At 41.9% G+C, this 18,063-nt stretch overlaps 1 protein-coding gene across 10 annotated transcripts in view; it reads right to left on the bottom strand.

The window, feature by feature from the left end:
• Positions 1-18,063, bottom strand: part of NEK1 (NIMA related kinase 1) — a 231,468-nt gene that overhangs the window by 144,899 nt on the left and 68,506 nt on the right. For all 10 annotated transcript variants that reach the window (XM_067745387.1, XM_067745386.1, XM_067745396.1 and 7 more), the window contains 3 exons: positions 17,106-17,306; positions 12,560-12,620; positions 9,431-9,582 (listed from right to left, as the gene is read on the bottom strand). In XM_067745387.1, the coding sequence (XP_067601488.1) occupies positions 9,431-9,582; positions 12,560-12,620; positions 17,106-17,306 (414 nt within the window). The remainder of the gene's footprint in view (positions 1-9,430; positions 9,583-12,559; positions 12,621-17,105; positions 17,307-18,063) is intronic.

Genomic DNA, 18,063 nt, shown 5'->3' with positions numbered 1-18,063 from the left:
ATGCGAATTCAGAATATTACAACATAAATAAGACCCACAATCAATATGAAATTAATATAATTAATTCCAGAAATATATTACTGTTAAGATATTATATAGCTCACAACACATAAAAAAGAACTAGAAAGGCACCAAGAGTTTCCTTTCACTAAAAAAAAAAAAATTCAAAAAGATATTTAAAGTTTCTGCTTACTTTAGAAAGCAACATGATACATAATTTAAACATAATTTCTTCCTTAGGAAATGCAACTAACTTATTTTAATGAATACATTATTTAATCTGAGCACAATAAAATGATAATATTTACAATATGTAACATCATCAAATGGGTTGATAAACTGTTAAAATGAGAATAATGATTCTCTTATACTGTGTTTTGGCATTTTAATTAAATGACCATTATAAACCAAATCCATTTTATTGACACAGTATGTTTTAAACTCAAAGCTACATCATCAATGTGATAAGTGGTATTAAGTCTCATACCAGGGACTTCCCTGGTAGTCCAGTGGTTAAGACTCGGCACTTCCACTGCAGGGGGCGTGGGATTGATCCCTGGTCGGGGAACTAACACCTCGCAAGCCGCGCGGTGCAGCCCCCCCCCCCCAAAAAAACAAAACCTCACACCATGACTAACTAAATGGCAAGTTTACTCCCTGACAAAATGACCCAAGCAGTAGGTTCCCGGAACCGTCCCATCTCCTCCTCACTGTATTATTAGATCCTAACTCCTAACCTAATGGTGGCTGGTTATTTCAATTCAACCTTCACTTAAGCTGAACCATGTATCTCACCACCTCGCCCCAGGAAAGACACTAGGGTTAATGAGATGACAATAATACTGAAATATTTGAAGAACAGTAGCTTTCAAACTTTTTGTAAAAGCAACCCACTGTAAGAAATATATTTCAGGGCTTCCCTGGTGGCGCAGTGGTTGAGAGTCCGCCTGCCGATGCAGCGGACACAGGTTTGTGCCCCGGTCCGGGAAGATCCCACATGCCGCGGAGCGGCTGGGTCTGTGAGCCATGGCCGCTGAGCCTGCGCATCCGGAGCCTGTGCTCCGCAACAGGAGAGGCCACAACAGTGAGAAGCCCGCGTACCGCAAAAAAAAAAGAAAAAGAAATATATTTCACATCCAGGCCCAATTAAGATACACACACACACACCCCCCAAGTTCCATAAAATACTTTTACTATGTGTAGCTGAGTCTGTTACTTTCCATTCTATTACTTAAAAAAAAAAGTCCGTGTTCTTCACCCACTAAATGGTTTTGCTACCACTAATAGATAGCAACCCCCTCTTTTAAAATAGTCAAGAGAGTGTTCTGGGGGCACTATTACTGAAGTACAAGGAAAAAACAGTTGTATATAATGTTTTTTTATGGCATTACAATCACAAAGTTAACATTTCAAAGTATGCTTTATATATATATAGAATTTAAACTAGTGGGGAATACTACCCAGGAGCTTTGTAAAAATACATATTCCTTCCATACAAAAGAGTATTACTTGGCAATAAACAGCAATGAAGTACTGATACATGCTACAACATGGATACATGCTACAACCTTGAAAACACTATACTAAGCAAAAGAAGCCAGTCACAAAAGACCTGGTATTGTATGACTCCAGTTACATGAAATGTCCAGAACAAGCAAACCTATACAGAGACAAAAGTAGATTAGCAGTTGCCCAGGGCTAAGGGTTGGGGAAGAATGGGGAGGGAATGCTAATGGGAAAAGGATGTTGTGGGGAGGCAAGGAAAATGTTCTAAAGTCGATTGTGGGGATGGTTGCACAACTCTTGCAAATTCATTGGAAACCATTTAATTCCAAACTTCAAATGGATGAGTTGTACAGTATGTGAGTTATATCTTGATAAAGCTATTTTCAAAAAACATATATCCCCAAGAGTTGCTGAATTATAATTTCTGGACACAGAGCCCTGCGCTCTACATTTTAACAAGTTCCACAGGTGAACCCTTACGTAGCAGGTCTAGCACTGGTCTCCACATTTGTGAACCACGACACCCAACAACTTAAAAATATTAACATGAGTGATACAGCATCTCACGATACATGACCAGCTTTACACCAGATTACACAACTGTGCGCAACAAGAGAATGTTTAACTAAGACACCTACGTACCCTTGGGTAAGTCACATGAAAGCAAGAGTTATATTCATGTTTTGGTCCTCCAGATTGCAGCCTCACATATAAGATATACAAATATTTGTGAAATAAAAATGCCAAGCTGTTCCTCTGACATCACACAAGTATTTTTCAGAACACTATTTCTACACAGAAGAGAAAAATATGGTTACATAAAACATCCATATTAAACGAAAAGTGTTGTTTTGTTTCTTTGCTCAAGTCAGAACCAAAATACTGAAACATACTCACGGAGCTCCCTCTGGTGGCTTCATAACCACTCCTCTGTTTTAACCGAAGCCTTTTAGAAAACAGCTATGATTATTAATAGGAACTGGAGCAAAGAAAGTTTTTATGACATGCAGATATTTTTAAGATATGCTGAGTAATAAAAACTTAATGTGTATTAGCTTAATTTTCTGCAGTTAAAAAGAGCCAGACAGGACTTCCCTGGTGGTGCACTGGTTAAGAATCTGCCTGCCAATGCAGGGGATACGGGTTCAATCCCTGGTCTGGGCAGATCCCACATGCTGCGGAGCAACTAAGCCCGTGAGCCACAACTACTGAGCCTGCTCTCTACAGCCCACAAGCCACAACTTCTGAGCCCATGTACCGCAACTACTGAGCCTGCGCTCTAGAGCCTGTGAGCCACAACTACTGAGCCCGTGCACCACAACTACTGAAGCCTGTGCGCCTAGAGCCCGTGCTCTGCAACAAGAGAAGCCACTGCAGTGAAAAGCCCACGCACCACAACGAAGAGTAGCCCCCACTCACCGCAACTAGAGAAAGCCCGCACAGCAACTAAGACCCAGTGCAGCCAAAAATTATTTTTAAAAAAGAGACAGGCACTATCTAAGGGGTTATGGTTTTCCTTATAAACTTCTCCTTTTCAAGCTTGATAGAAAGTTAAATTTAAAATTCTAAGAGTCATTATGAATTTGAATCTAAAAGATGCTTTAGATTTTCTGGGGACAAAATAAGTCTTTTAAAAAAATATATGAGGGCTTCCCCGGTGGCGCAGTGATTGAGAGTCCGCCTGTCGATGCAGGGGACACGGGTTCGTGCCCTGGTCCGGGAAGATCCCACATGCCGCGGAGCAGCTGGGCCTGTGAGCCATGGCCTCTGAGCCTGCGCGTCCAGAGCCTGTGCTCCACAACGGGAGAGGCCACAACGGTGAGAGGGCTGCGTACCGCAAAAAATAATAATAATAAAAATAAATAATATGAGTCATATAAAAACCAAAAAAAGCAACTTATTTTAAAAAATCACATTTAAAATAATTTAGACATTTAGTTTCTTTCCTTTAATTCTTTTCATTGTTAGGGTTTTTTTGCAGTACGCAGGCCTCTCACCGCTGTGGCCTCTCCCGCTGCGGAGCACAGGCTCCGGACGCGCAGGCCCAGCGGCCATGGCTCACGGGCCCAGCCACTCCGCGGCATGTGGGATCCTCCCGGACCGCGGTACGAACCCGCGTCCCCTGCATCGGCAGGTGGACTCTCAACCACTGCGCCACCAGGGAAGCCCTTCATTGTTAGGTTTGAAAAACTTCACGCATGTGTCGTTTCTTTTATTTTTTAGTTTTTATTTACCTGAAATTTTTTCTAATTTGTTTTCATCATGGTAAAACACATATAAAATTTACCATTTTAGAAAACAGTATGGAAGGTCCTTAAAAAACTAAAAATAAAGCTACCATATGATCCAGCAACCCCACTCCTGGGTATATATCCAGAAAAACCAAAAAATCTAATTTGAAAAGAAACATGCACCCCAATGTTCACTGCAGCAGTATTCACAATAGCCAAGACATGGAAACAACCCAAGGGCCCATCAACAGACGACTGGCTTAAGAAGATGTGGTACATATATACCATGGAATACTACTCAGCCATAAAAAAGAATGAAAGTTGCCATTTGCAGCAACATGGATGGACCTAGAGATTATTATGCTAAGTGAAATAAGTCAGACAAAGACAAATACTATACAATATCACTTACATGTGGAATCTAAAATATAATACAAATGAATGTATATGTAAAACAGAAATAGACTCACAGACACAGAAAACAAACTCATGGTTACCAAAAGGGAGAGGGACAAATTAGGAGTACGGGATTAACAAATAAAAACTACTATACATAAAACAGATAAGCACCACGGATTTACTGTATAGCATAGGAAATTAATACCCAATATCTTGTAATAACCTATAATGGAATATAATCTGCCCCCAACAATAAACTGAATCACTAGAATGCTGTACACTTGAAACTAACACAATATGATAGATCAACTATACTTCAACTAAAAAAAATTTACCATTTTAACCATTTTTTAGTGTACAATTCTGTGGCATTAAGTACATTCACACTGTCGTGCAAAGAAATCTGTCGTGAAACGTTGTTTAAATAAGCTGCATGATTATTTCATGTGCTAATTATTACTTAGTTCTCATTGGTCTGGTCTAGAAAATCATGCCAAATGCCTAAAAACTTTAAGGGCAACAACCTTGCCTGAACTCCAAAACTCTTATAACTATCACCTGAATCATGTACCTGTCACTAACTATTTGATGGGATGGTATCTGCTATTCAGGATATTATTAACTGGAATCTGAAAATACCACAGCATGCTGTTCTTGCATACTGAATAAATGCTAACTGAAAATGAGGGAAACATTAAGAACAGCAACATACTGTTTGATTCGACCAGCCATGTGAAAGAATAAACACTTGGCTACGATCCCGCCCAAGGGTGAGGACCACCTGCTACATCTTCAGCCCAGCCTCACCAAGCGCTCTGATCTCTCCACTTGGTCAGGTGAACACTTGGCCCAGAGATTAAGGCAAATGACCTTCTACAAGTCCACCCAAGTATGTATTTGGGTTACAAGAGAAAGTTAAAGGGATCGTATTAATTTTTAGTCTCTTCAGTACAGCTATCGATAATAATCTTAGCAGACTACTCGTCTTCCTAACTGAAGAAAATAGCTATTGAGTCTATTTTTTTCCTCCTGTGACCTTATGGAGTACAGACACATCCCAGTGTGCTCAGGAGTTGGTCATTATCATTTTTTCTCTCTTGGTTCTGTTTTTCTAATAGTTATCAATGTGCTAACAACGGTAACAAAATGGCCTCTGCACAGTTTTACTAACAACTTTTGGGTGTTATTCATTCTTTTAAAGAATTAACACTTGAGTGACTTGAAACTCTGTTAGTGCTCTCTAATCCACTCATCACTCACTTATCCAGTCAGTGTTTACTGGGGGCCCCACTGGTTCAGGCACCAGTGAACAACATCACTCCTGCTCTCACAGTTTCACACCTCCACGGAGGAGGCTGGAAACAAGCACATGCAGGAAAAACAGCGGAGGAAAAAGCAGACGGAGCTGCGGGGGTGGGCCAGAAGGCTGGATGGCAGTTCTATCCATAGAGTTGCGAGCACAGCCAGGAAGGAAGGAAGGAGGAAAACCATGCAAGAGAGAGAGAGTCCTCCAGGAGAAGAGAGGAGCAAGTGCAAGTGCTCTTCCGCAGATAAGTGCTCGGCATGTCCGAGGACAGCAAGGTTTCATGAGCGCTGCTGGATGGAGACTAGCAAGGAGGGAGCAGAGATGAGACTCGCGGAGGTAACAAGGGCACCTTCTCGGAGCGGGAGGAAAGGCTGCTGGCACCTCTTGAGCAGGAAAGGGCGACAATTACCCTTCACCACCGGAGCAGCACTGAGGCTGCCGTGTGCGGACAAACGCAGGACGCCGGTCTGCGAGCAGTGAGGTCAGGCCGGGGAGGGCGAGGTGGCCTGGACCAGTGTTTGACAGAGTGGCGAGCAGCAGTCAGACTGCGAACAGGACAGGTTCTGCAGGCGGTGGACAGGATGTGACGGTGACGGGGCGTCAACGGACTTCAGGAGCGTGAGGCAAGACAAGAACGATGAGCCTGGGGACGGCACGGGACCTGGCGTTCAGACTTACACAGCCTCACGCTGGGATGCCCATCAGACACCCGGTTAGAAATGCGAGGACAGCACAGCTCTGGAGTTCAGGAAAGGAGTCCAGGCTCGAGATGCAGATGTGTCGGTTTACAGGTGCTGTCAGAGCGCGAGGATGGTCCGGGGAGGAGGTGTCCCCGGCTGGCGTCCTGAAGCACTGGAGCGTCAGGGGTCAGCGACAGCAGGAGCTTGCGCCACGGCAAGAGGAGCAGGCAGGCAGGGAGGAGGACAGTCAGCAGAGTGTGGTATCTGGACTCACGTGAAGAGAACGTTAAAGGAAGAGCAGGTAATCAGTGAGTCCAAAACTGAGGCAGAGGAACAAGACACCTGACCCCTGGACATACCCAACTGGGCTCCCTGCGGTCCTCGCCAGGAGTCGCGTCCTAACAGCGGTGACAAAGCAAGAGGAAAGGGGAAGCAAGGAAGCGAAGACGTACAGACAAGGCTGGGGGAAGTTCTGCCATTAAAGGAGCACAGATGCAGGGAAAGGGCTGGATCCAGGGAGACATGGGAGGGAGGATTTTGTTAAGAAGACTGAAGATATAACATGTCTGTTTGCTAACAGGAGTGATTCGGAAGAGAGGAAAAATATGATACCGAAGAGAGGGTGAAGTCCTATAGTACGCAGAAATACTAACAACAGATGGTCCACAAACAGCTGGGTCGCCTCTGGATCAAAACACAAATAGATCAGCAAAGTAACAGGAAGAAAGGCAGGATATTTACAAACACGTAGGACTGATTGGCAAGAGGGCTGCTGAGTGTGGGCAATTTCCTTCCACTTGCTTCTGCTTTCTCAGTGAAATAGGAAGCAAGGCCATACCCTGAGGTGAAGAGCAAGGAGAAAGCAGGAGATAACCATCCTGGAAAGTGGGAAGGGAACTGGACTGTGGAAACATAACAGGGTGGTGGCGGCAGTGCTTGCCTGATGCTGGGGGTTTAAATTTAAAGCGAGACCAGTTAGAACAGCTGCCTGTTTTCCCCACCACATTCCACTGGGGCAAGACAGTCGAGGTTCTGGAAACTATTACAACGAGAGAACATGAAATTAAAGCCGGAGAAAGAAAATAAAAATGAAGAAGGGATGGACAATGAAAAAACTAGCTAAGATCCGCGGATCCAACAGAACAAAGAAGTTTTGGTGGCACAGTCCTCAGGGAATGAGCTGAAAACACAGGAAGTGGTCAGAGAGTGGGGTACTTGTAACTGAGACTACGAAATAGATGCTATTATTGATGACAAATGTGATGGCATGACTACAAGGGAGAGTTCCAAGGTGAGGCAGGAGACACGATCACCGATGAAAGAGAACCATCAGGAAAACAAGGCCGTGCACTACTGCAAGGGTCATCTTCTCAGATACTGAAGTCAACAAGAATCATGACAGTGCAGGGAAGTGTCTAGGATGACCCTCACGGAGGCGCAGCAGCTGACACAAAGCCTGGCGGAGTGGCTTAGGGAGCAGGGGAGAGTCTGGCAATGACAAGCGAGGACCACGCCTCCATCGTCCCACCTCTAGGCCCAGCAGGACTGAGGGACCAGGCGGAAAACGGTCCCCAAGAGAGACGCATGACAGTGTGTTCAGGGCAAGCCAGGTTTTAGAGCAAAAGAGGTGAAGACACTCTTGACAAGGTTAGAACACAGGGGATTTTGCTGATGATGTGCTCTCCAAGGCTCTGTGGAAGGGTTCGGGGGTGGGATCGGGGGAGGGCCAGAGCCTTAGGGAGCTGAGAGGCTACGGAATGAGGGCACGCGGGGGCGCTGGGTGTCTTGTGGTGACTAAAGAAAAGAGGGCAAAAGGCTATGATGGAATTGCTCCACTTAGGCCTGAATAAACATGGTACCAAAAAACAGAAACACAAACGTGGTGTGCCAGCTGTCACAATGCCCCTCAGCTCGCAGTTCACCCTTCACCGTCCTGCTCGTGACCCTGGAGCTGGACAGGGCAAACCTCAGGCTTGCATCAGGATGTAAGCTTTGTCCGCAGACCATGTTGGAGAGAGGGACGCTGCACAAGGAAAGGGCTTCTCTTCCTCTTGTCCCTGTGGGTGCAGGACAGGCGGTGACACCACCCCTGCAGGCAGAGTACCCCCAGCAGCCTCTCTGAGAGTTTCAGCGGCAGCCTCGAGGCCAGCTGCCCGCCGCACCCGGTGCCCCAGCCGGGCAGCCCAGCCCAAAGGGCCCAGCAGTGCCCAGCAGGCTCCTCCATGGGCCTCTCAGCACGGTTCACCCTATGAAGGTTCCAGGAGTCTGATCAGCTCCACAATGGACAGTCTCGCATCTGCCAGCCTCGGCCCTGGCACCTCAGCGAACTCCACTACCCAGGGGTCACCTCCATCCACACCCAGCAGGCTCTGAGTCTCGGCTCTAAGGGCAGGCGGGGTGATACTCTGGCCTCTGTCTCTCCTATGGGCCCTGCCTCTGCACCAGGAGCAGTGCCTGCTTCCTGCGTCTGTCTGCTAGGCCTGTATTCTTTAGAGGTCTCTTTAGCCCTCAGAAGTCAATTACCTAAAAACAGATCGTAATTACTTACACCAAACTTGCCCCTATCAAATTATTATGTGTTCTGTCTCCTGACTGGATGCTGACCTACACAACTTATTTGAAGACTGCTTTACAGGGATCATGCTGAACTACTTTATCATAGCTTCTACCCAAAGAGACGGACCACCCCTACTAGGAGGTCTGTCTTACAGCATTACACACACCTTTGTAACTACATGTGTGTGTACGTGTATGTATGCATGTGCATACGCAGTGCAAACCAACAGGTTCCATATACCAGAGAACACAGCTAGGGACGTGAAGAAAAGTATCAGATTCCTGCAACTAATACTCTGTGTCCTTAGACACAACCCCTAAATGCTACAGGCCTTAATTTTCATCTGAAATATGACAGACTATATGATCATATTCCTCCAGCTCTATGATTTTATTTATCTCATCGTGAATTCTTAAATTCAAAATTTCCCCAGATTTTTATGATGTTTATCACAGGTATTTACTTAGTTTAGGCACAAAGACAAATGGCTCTGCTTAGGTTATTCAAAAATGATTTCATTTATAATGTTACTTTCTTTTTACTGCACTAGCTACTTTACTTAACTAATGTTTCTTTATGACTTCTGTAAGTCTCCCAAGTTTTAGAAGACTGGTGAAGCAGAGAACAATGTTCTTTAGTAACTTAATAAAAACAATCCTATGAAAATCAAGATTAACTGAATTGAGCTACAATAAAATAAGGTCAAACTGAGCATGTTATTAATACACAGTTTGTAGCATGATCATCATACCTGTTTATGTTTTTGGAGTGGTTTCTTTTCATGTAATTTTTTATCTCCATATTTCTTATACGTTAAAGGGACTCCATATTTAGCAGCAGGCTTTGTAATTTTCTGAGCAGACACAACAGAAGCCAAGCTTTGTCCTGAACCTGGTCTTTTAGCTACATGAAAAAAAATAGAAAAAATTATTTTCAGAGTTCTTAATAGGAGACTCCTAATTTCAAAATTCTTCAAGATGGCCTTGTTCATGTTCACAGTCACTGAGATCATTGAATCTGAGACTTTTCATTAAACGTCTCACTCCCTCCTTACCACACGGCAATGCCTCCATTAGGGCTATTCCACACTAAAGCCACTCTTTGAAAGAAGCAAGAAGCTAACTTTTTGAAATTTCTCACATGTTGAAATTTCTCACACAGAACAAGCACGTCCCTAAAACTGACTGTGGATGATGACTGCACGTATCTGTGAATATACTAAAAAACACTGACCTGTTGACTTTAAATGGGCGAATTGAATGGTATGCGGATTATATCTCATTACAGCTGTTAAAAATAAACTTTAAAAAGAACATTCAGTGTCTTAGAAATTACTTTTGAAATCAGAATATAAACCTCAAGAGCAAAAAAAAAAAAAAAAAAACCTCAAGAGCAACTGTTAAACATTAATTCCATCACTATGAGCACTTTAATATTTGCTTCATATATAGTCTACGTAATGCCTATACCTACAGACCCATTGAAGAACAGGTACTTAAAAGAATCTCTACAGCTAAGGGTCCCATGAAATGAGTATGTTTATGCACTGCTGGTAGGAATACAAACTGGTCAAACTTTCCACAGAGCAATCTATATCAAGAACAATGTTTATGGGAATCCCCTGGTGGTCCAGTGGTTAGGATTCCACGCTTTCACTGCCAAGGGCGCGGGTTTAATCCTTGGCTGGGGAACTAAGATCCCACAAGCCGCGCAGTGTGGCCAAAAGAAAAAAAAAAAAGAACAACGTTTATGAAGTGATTTTAAAGAAATAATCAGAGAAACACAAAAATTTATACACAAGGATAAACCCTGCAGCATTAAGTATTAAACTTTTATTGAAGCTCAGACAAGATTCAGTCTTAGAACAATGATAAATTCAAGAAAAATAGACTAAAGTAATGAAAAAGAAAGTCTACACCATGCGGCCATCAAAGATACTAAAGGAGGTTAAAGAGTCTCCTCTGCTCGAAGCCTTCCTGGAGCCCCTTCCTCCATGACCCCCTCCCCCTACTCTGCCCCACTCCTCACTCAGCCTGCCCTCCATCCCAGGGGTGTACCATGTCCTAGAGCCATGTGATCAACCTCTGCCAACAAGCACGCTTCTTCTTTAAGAGGGTAATGGAGAAAAAAATTACCTGGGAGTTCATGAGGAAATACTACCATTAAACTCTGTTCTTCAAAGAATATTTAATTGTATTAGAAAATGATCAACATATAATACTGTGAATTAAAAGAAATGAACCTTTGTTTATATAACACAACCCCAATTTTCAATCATTATGCATCTCCTATCACAGAAAAAAATACACCAAATATAAGTCTGTGTTAACATTAGGGTAATTTCTATTTTCTTCTTTTTAATTTTTATAATGAACACATACTGTTCATATAATTTAGTAAACTCTTACAAAAATAAAAATAATATAAGCCATTTGATTGGCAGTTTAGAGATTCACAACTAATGTGTGAGATATGGTGTGGTACAGTAAGTTTTTCCAAACACATACTCCAACTGTATCAGAACAGGAACTAGGAAATGTGAGAAAAAAAATTTCCCCTTTGAAAATTCAACTGTAAGTTCCAATCGGAAGACAGATATACAAAGTCACACCGCTGCAACCTGGCTACTTATATTAACATAACCAAAGAAATACTGTGTAAAAAAAAAAAAGAAATACTGTGTGTACCAGAAAAGGGGCAAGAGGCAGTAAAGCACAAACACTCCCCAGAGAAGAGGGAGGATTACTCGTCTGGCTGCCGAGGGGTCTCATCTCAGAGGCGAGGCTCCCAGTGGGAGGAAGCTTCCTGCCCACGGGGAGGGGGCCCACAAGGTAGTGCCTCGCCATTACACATCTCCTCCATCCAGCTCCTCACACCAGAGTAGAGCAGAGCTCCTGTGCTGTGCTTCCCAGGAGGCTCGCCCACTGGGAAGAAAGTGCTGACACAGGGATTCCTTCCTGCCTGTGTGACAAGGAGGCTTTTGAAGAAGGTGTGACTCCTCGCCAGGAGGGACACACTGACCCTGCCCTGGGTCTGTCTCATGAACTTGGTTCCAAGTGGATCTGATCTCCCAGGACTGCCAGTCTCGGCCGGCGCAGAGGATGAGCCCCAGGGTGTTTAAGAAGAGCTAAACCCAGCTGGCCTCCCTGAGAACACAGTCACACCACATCCAGCTGATATGGACTCGCTTTTATGATACAGGATTTATTTTTATTAATGTGTTCATACTCAAAATGGAGTAGAACATGCAAAGCATTATGTTTGAAAAACAACACAATCTTCAAATCTTAAATGACTTCCACTGATTTTAGAAACCCATTCTGAAATCATTCCATGCAGAAAAAATGTAATTTCCCTCTCACAGAGATACACTTACATACATAAACATAATCTATAACCACACTCACAGCCCTACAAATATTCCACCGCTGCTGGCCATATTTAAAAGAAAATCTATCCTTACTAAGGTGACTGACTTCACACTGATTTACATTTAAAGTATTCTAGAATACTAAATATTTCTCAAAGAAAATTATTTTACATAAATATTAAGTATTTCTCAAAGAAAATTATTTTACATAAAGATTTGCAGTTAACTAGGGCATTTAATAACATTTTGTAACAATGTTCTCAGAATATGAGCTGAACATTTGAATATGACAGATTTCAAAATAGAATTCATTTAAATAAGGCAGATAATAAGGGGAAATTTTGTTATGAATTCATCAGAAAGTGTTATATATTGCCATATAACATAAAAAATTTAAAGATGCATTTCCTCTGGATTACCCCAACTTACTACATCTACAAATACCTCTAGCATAATTAGTATACTGATTATGGCAAACAGGGGAAAGGATTCATATTAAATTTCATTTACCTGGTATAGGCTGTGCTCCAAACCTGGAAAATGTTTTTAGACAAAATTCTTCTGCAATAAGCTTAAATTGAAAGATGGGGGAAATCATTAGAAAAAATGTTAAATTACCAACTTTAAAAAAAAACCTAGCCATTAATCAGAACACATTTTTTCCCTTTTCAGTCACAATTATGCTGCCAAATAAACTGTACTAAAATCCAAGTTACCCATTCAAATAATTCCTCGCACGCTACCTTCTCCCCAGTCTTACCAATATCTTTTTATTATTTCTCTGGACAAGCTCTCGTCTCGAATTAACAAAACGCACCCCCCAGGCCCCTGCACATTGCCTTGCCTGTTCTGCGTTTCGGCGATTTAACAACGCTGCCCTCCATCTGGAATAACCTCTGTATCGAGGTGCATCCGTCTCCCTCATCTACTTCAAAACTGCTGAAGAATCACTTCATTATCCCTCCCCTGGATTAACCTCTCGGTTATTTCAACTTTACTCTGAATATTCTCAGCATCTCCAATGAGTTTCGATCTTATCAATATATAATTGTAAACATATTACTGGATAAATATTTGAATATTCTTTTTTTTTACATCTTTATTGGAGTATAATTGCTTTACAATGGTGTGTTAGTTTCTGCTTTATAACAAAGTGAATCAGTTATACATATACATATGTTCCCATATCTCTTCCCTCTTGCGTCTCCCTCCCTCGCACCCTCCCTATCCCACCCGTCTAGGTGGTCACAAAGCACTGAGCTGATCTCCCTGTGCTATGCGGCTGCTTCCCACTAGCTATCTATTTTACGTTTGGTAGTGTATATATGTCCATGCCACTCTCTCACTTTGTCACAGCTTACCCTTCCCCCTCCCCTATTTGAATATTCTTACATAACTTAAAAGTTATCTCTTTTTACTATTACTACAACACTCCACTACTTATTTTGAGAAGCAGAAGTCATTAGTATTTCCTGCAAGTAACTTTCTCTCCCTACTCACTATATTTTTTCCCTCTTTAAAGGTAAAACTATGTTAGCAACAATATAATTGCTAAGTCGATTTAGGCCTGCTTTTTTTCTTACTGGGCAAAGAAGGGAAAGGCAAGTGAATTTTCTCTTTCTTCGAGAGAACAGAGGGGTGGTGAAGGGAAGATTGCCCACAGTGGAAGGGATCAGAAACTCCAACAGGCAAAAAGCCAGAAGCTAAGATGGTCGCCTTTCCCATCAGGGATCCCTATAGGAGCAGTTCTCAAAGCCTCATAATAACAGTGAATCAGCATCACCAGGAACTTATAAAATATGCCAATTCTCAGGCTCCATCTCAGATTTACTGAAATAGAAATAGAGGTGGGATTCAGCAGCGTCCTCCAGGTAATTTTTATGTATGCTAAAGTTTGAGAACCACTGAAAAGTCTGCTTCACAGGCAACTGAGAGCCAACTGTGTGAGTGTGCTTTCTCTTCTGAACATGTGCGCTTTTTTTTCCTTTCTTTTTCATGGAAGACATGCTTTATGATCTCCACCTTGCCCTAAATCTGAGTGTGAGTCTGTCTTTTCCCCTGTGTGAATGCACATGTGAACTGAGAGATGGGACATGTGGAATCCAAGAAGATTCTGGAATTCCTATGTTGTGGCGTCCAATATAGTTGCCACTACCAACATGTAGCTATTTGGATTAAAATTTAAAATAAATAAAATTTAAAGTTCAGCTCTTCAGCCACACTAGCCACATTTTAAGCTGGTGGCTATGAGGTTGCACATGCAGATATAAAACATCTTCAGCCTCACAGAAAGCACTACAGGACGGCACCTACATTCCTAATGGACCAGAGCTTGTCCACGATCTATCAAGCCACATCCAAGAAGACATCTCCAGGATGTGCTGGACTGAGAACTATGCCCCACAGATCCTGGCTGATGGCACTGAGAGAATTCAGGGACTAGAAATTTAAAGACAGTACAGAATATTATAGTGATAATAATAGTTCATATGCTACAGTAAAAGTTCATATTGTTTCAAAGTTAAAGCCTTAAAAAAAGTATCATAAACTTTGTCGTTAAAGTACTGAACAAGTGATATATAGCAGAAAAATCATAAGAACGAAAGTTTTTCGTGAAGAGTGAAATCTAAGTGGTGCATAAACAGCAACGGGGTACTATGTATTTAGTAAGCATGTGTGTCAAACACTCTGTTAACGGCCATAATCTGCCCTTTTGTCTTTAGATGTTACAGGCTTTGTGTATATCAGGCTTGAATATTTCTTTTGTAGCTGGCTAATTGAATTCCAGTGCTTCAGCCTTGGGACTGCACGTCCTAACTGCTGGTATGCGGGGGGGGGGGGGGGGGGGGGGGGGGGGGAAGAAACAGCGAGATTAAATGCAGTCATTCTTTCTTCTCCAGTAGTTGCCAAAAAACAATAGTACGCTGCACCATAAATCAGTCCTTGAAAATGTTATTTATAACAAAGGAGTCTTATAAGACACCCACACTTCAGAGACTGTAGCTATGTCCTATATAAGTGGCCTTTAAACGCCAAATTTTAATTGGCTTTCTTGCTTACTAATGTGTTTTCCTGGATGTTAACAGTTAAATCCACATCTCTGTTTTCTAAAGATTGTTTGTTCATACGGATGTTCTGTTAAAAGCCAGAGGATATACGACACTTCCCTCTCATCTCATGAACATATAAAAGTAATAAAACTATGATTTTGCCAGATATCTGATTTATACAAGAGTATAAATGATCACTGTTGATCATTTAAATCAACAAAGGCCACACAAACTACGTAAAATAATTCCACTTTCAGGTGATCATATTTATATCAATAACTTACACTAATTGACTTGATATAGATTTTTGATAAATCCTGTCAAAATAAAATTCAACACAACAAATATTTATTATGCACCTATATGCGAGTACTAGAGGAGGAATCATGAGTCAATAATCTATTACACATACATATAAATGCCCACACATCAGCGGTTTCCAATCATTTTCTGTTAGAGAAAAAACAATTACAATCATATGAATTATAAAGATAACATATTTATATTAGCACAATAAAGTGATATACGGATAATATTTAATATATATTGAGTATACTGAGTACTTATTAAGTATGAGACATCAGGCACTTCACATGCAGTGTCACTTTTGATTCTCACAACCGCCTCATGATGTAGGTACATTTACAATCCCATTGTTCACAGGTGAGGAAAGGGAAGCACAGAAGTGTTCAATAATCTTACTGTCAGAAACCAGAGAAGACAGAGAGTACAGAAAGACGGGTGTCAGGGCTGGGGAGAGGGGAAGCGGAGTTCCTGGTTAATGGGTATAGAGTCTGTTTTCCAAGATGAAAAGAGTTAGACGGATGTGGTGATTGCTGTACAGCATTACGAATGTAGTTAATACTACTGAACTGAGTACTCAAAACTCGTCACAGTGATAAATTTTATGTTATGTCTATTTAACCACAATAAAATAAACTGGAAAAACAAACGAGAGGAACACAAGAGACAGAGGAGTAACTGTACTGAGGCGACGACGTTAGGGAACGTATACTTGGGTCTTCGCTCAGTTCTTGGCACACAGCCCTCAAATCCCTGTTATTCCCTCAGCGGGAAGAGTACAAAAGTGTCTGTTGTTGTTCAGAACAAGCCCCTTTCAAACACACCTGAATTTATGTTAATGACATGATATCTGGAAAGCACCTAAGGGCGGAGGCTGGTTGCCAGGGAAACCAACCACCTGACTAGAGGGTTAAAACTTTCAATGCCGCTCCCCTCCCCTACCCAGGAGAGGAAAGGGGCTGGAGCCAATCACCAAGAGCCAATGATTTAACTGATCATGCCTACTAATGAAGCCTCCATAAAAACCAAAAGGACAGGGTTCAGAGAGCCTCTGAGTCGGTGAACATTCAAAGAGGGACCCCAGTTCCTACACTCAGGACCCTTCCGGACCTCGCCATACGCACCTCCTCACCTGGCTGTTCATCTGTATCCCTTATCCTATGCTTTGTAATAAACTGGTGAACGTAAGTAAATGTTTCTCTGAGTTCTGTGAGCCGCTCCAGCAAGCATGTTAATCAAACCAGAGGAAGGGGTAATGGGAACCTCTGATTTATAAGTCGCTCAGAAGCACAGGTGGCAACCTGTGACTTAAACTAGCTTCTGAAGTGGGGGTGGTCTTGTGGGAGAGACGGAGCCCTTAACCTGTGGGATCTGATGTGATCTCCAGGTACACAGGGTCAGGGCTGGAATGAATTCTGCTTGGTATGTAAAAACTGCCACACATTTGGTGATGAGAAGTTCAGAAGTTCAGCAGTAAGTGTTAAGAGGAAACACAGAAGGTATGTTTTCCCTCCTATAGATGCACAGCTCAAAAGCAGACAGCAAGGGGAAGAGCTATGTGAGAACAGAAAGTAAGCTGACGCCAATGTAAAGGCAAGCATTCCCCCACAGCTGCGATGTGCTCTCCTCCAAAGAGGAGGCCACGTCCCAGCCAAGCACCATAACCCTACTGTTCAATTTAATTATAAAATAAAAAAACATACCTGAGGGGAGAGAAACTTTTCAATGCGTTTGGCTATAAAACCTTTCTCCAATATGGAGTTGACTGATGGTCTATCCCTAGGATTTCTTTTAAATAGTTGAGAGAGCAAACTGCGGAGATCATAAGAATAATGCAAAGACACGGGTGGAAAAGATCCAGATATGATCTTCAGTACCAGGTTTTTCATATTGCCAGCTTCAAACTAAAATCCAGAAAATAAATTAACATATATGAAACAGAAGTCGAAAATGTCAGTTTCAACAATGAGAAACAGTACTTTTCCTATCAATATAGAACAGAATTGCAACCCTCTTCCCAGTTTTAATCAGTACATGCTCTCTAGAGCAAGGTTCACTTGGTTATTTACAAACACATTTGAAAGAGAGTATCAGTCCTCATAAAATGGTACAACTCACTATAAGATTAACTTTTACTTATTCAAAAAACTAAAAGATGGGATATAGGTATCAATTAAAGAGTTTATAAAAATGTAACAGTAATCAAGATGGTAAAACAAGCAAACCTGGTAGTCTTCATTTAACACCTGCCTTCCTGTGCCCCTGCTACAGCAACTAGAACAAGAAATTAACTACAGAACTAAACCTATTTGGTAAAAATATAATAAATAAAGGTACTGATTAAGTTCCTTTTATACACTGCTCATTATTACTTTTAAGTGTGTGATGCTCCCAAAAGCCATGCGATCAGCGATGTGGCAAATATTCCAAAGGGGAATATAAGCCTTATCAATGGGAATATATATTTTAGGATTAAACACAATATAAACTCTAACTGAAGTGGGGAGGAAAAGAGGTGGGGCAGTTTAAAATCTAAAGATGATTTCATTTTGAAAGTAAAATTAAGCTTTTGACATCTCAGCTAAAATAGTATAGAACAGCTGTACACTATCAATATGTTCTTAATGCACACGTTAAGAAAACAAAACATGCTGTAAGTTA

The sequence above is a fragment of the Pseudorca crassidens genome, chromosome 7, assembly GCF_039906515.1.
Source record: "Pseudorca crassidens isolate mPseCra1 chromosome 7, mPseCra1.hap1, whole genome shotgun sequence".
NCBI classification, from domain to species: Eukaryota; Metazoa; Chordata; class Mammalia; order Artiodactyla; family Delphinidae; genus Pseudorca; species Pseudorca crassidens.
This window is presented reverse-complemented; position numbering and strand designations above follow the sequence as displayed.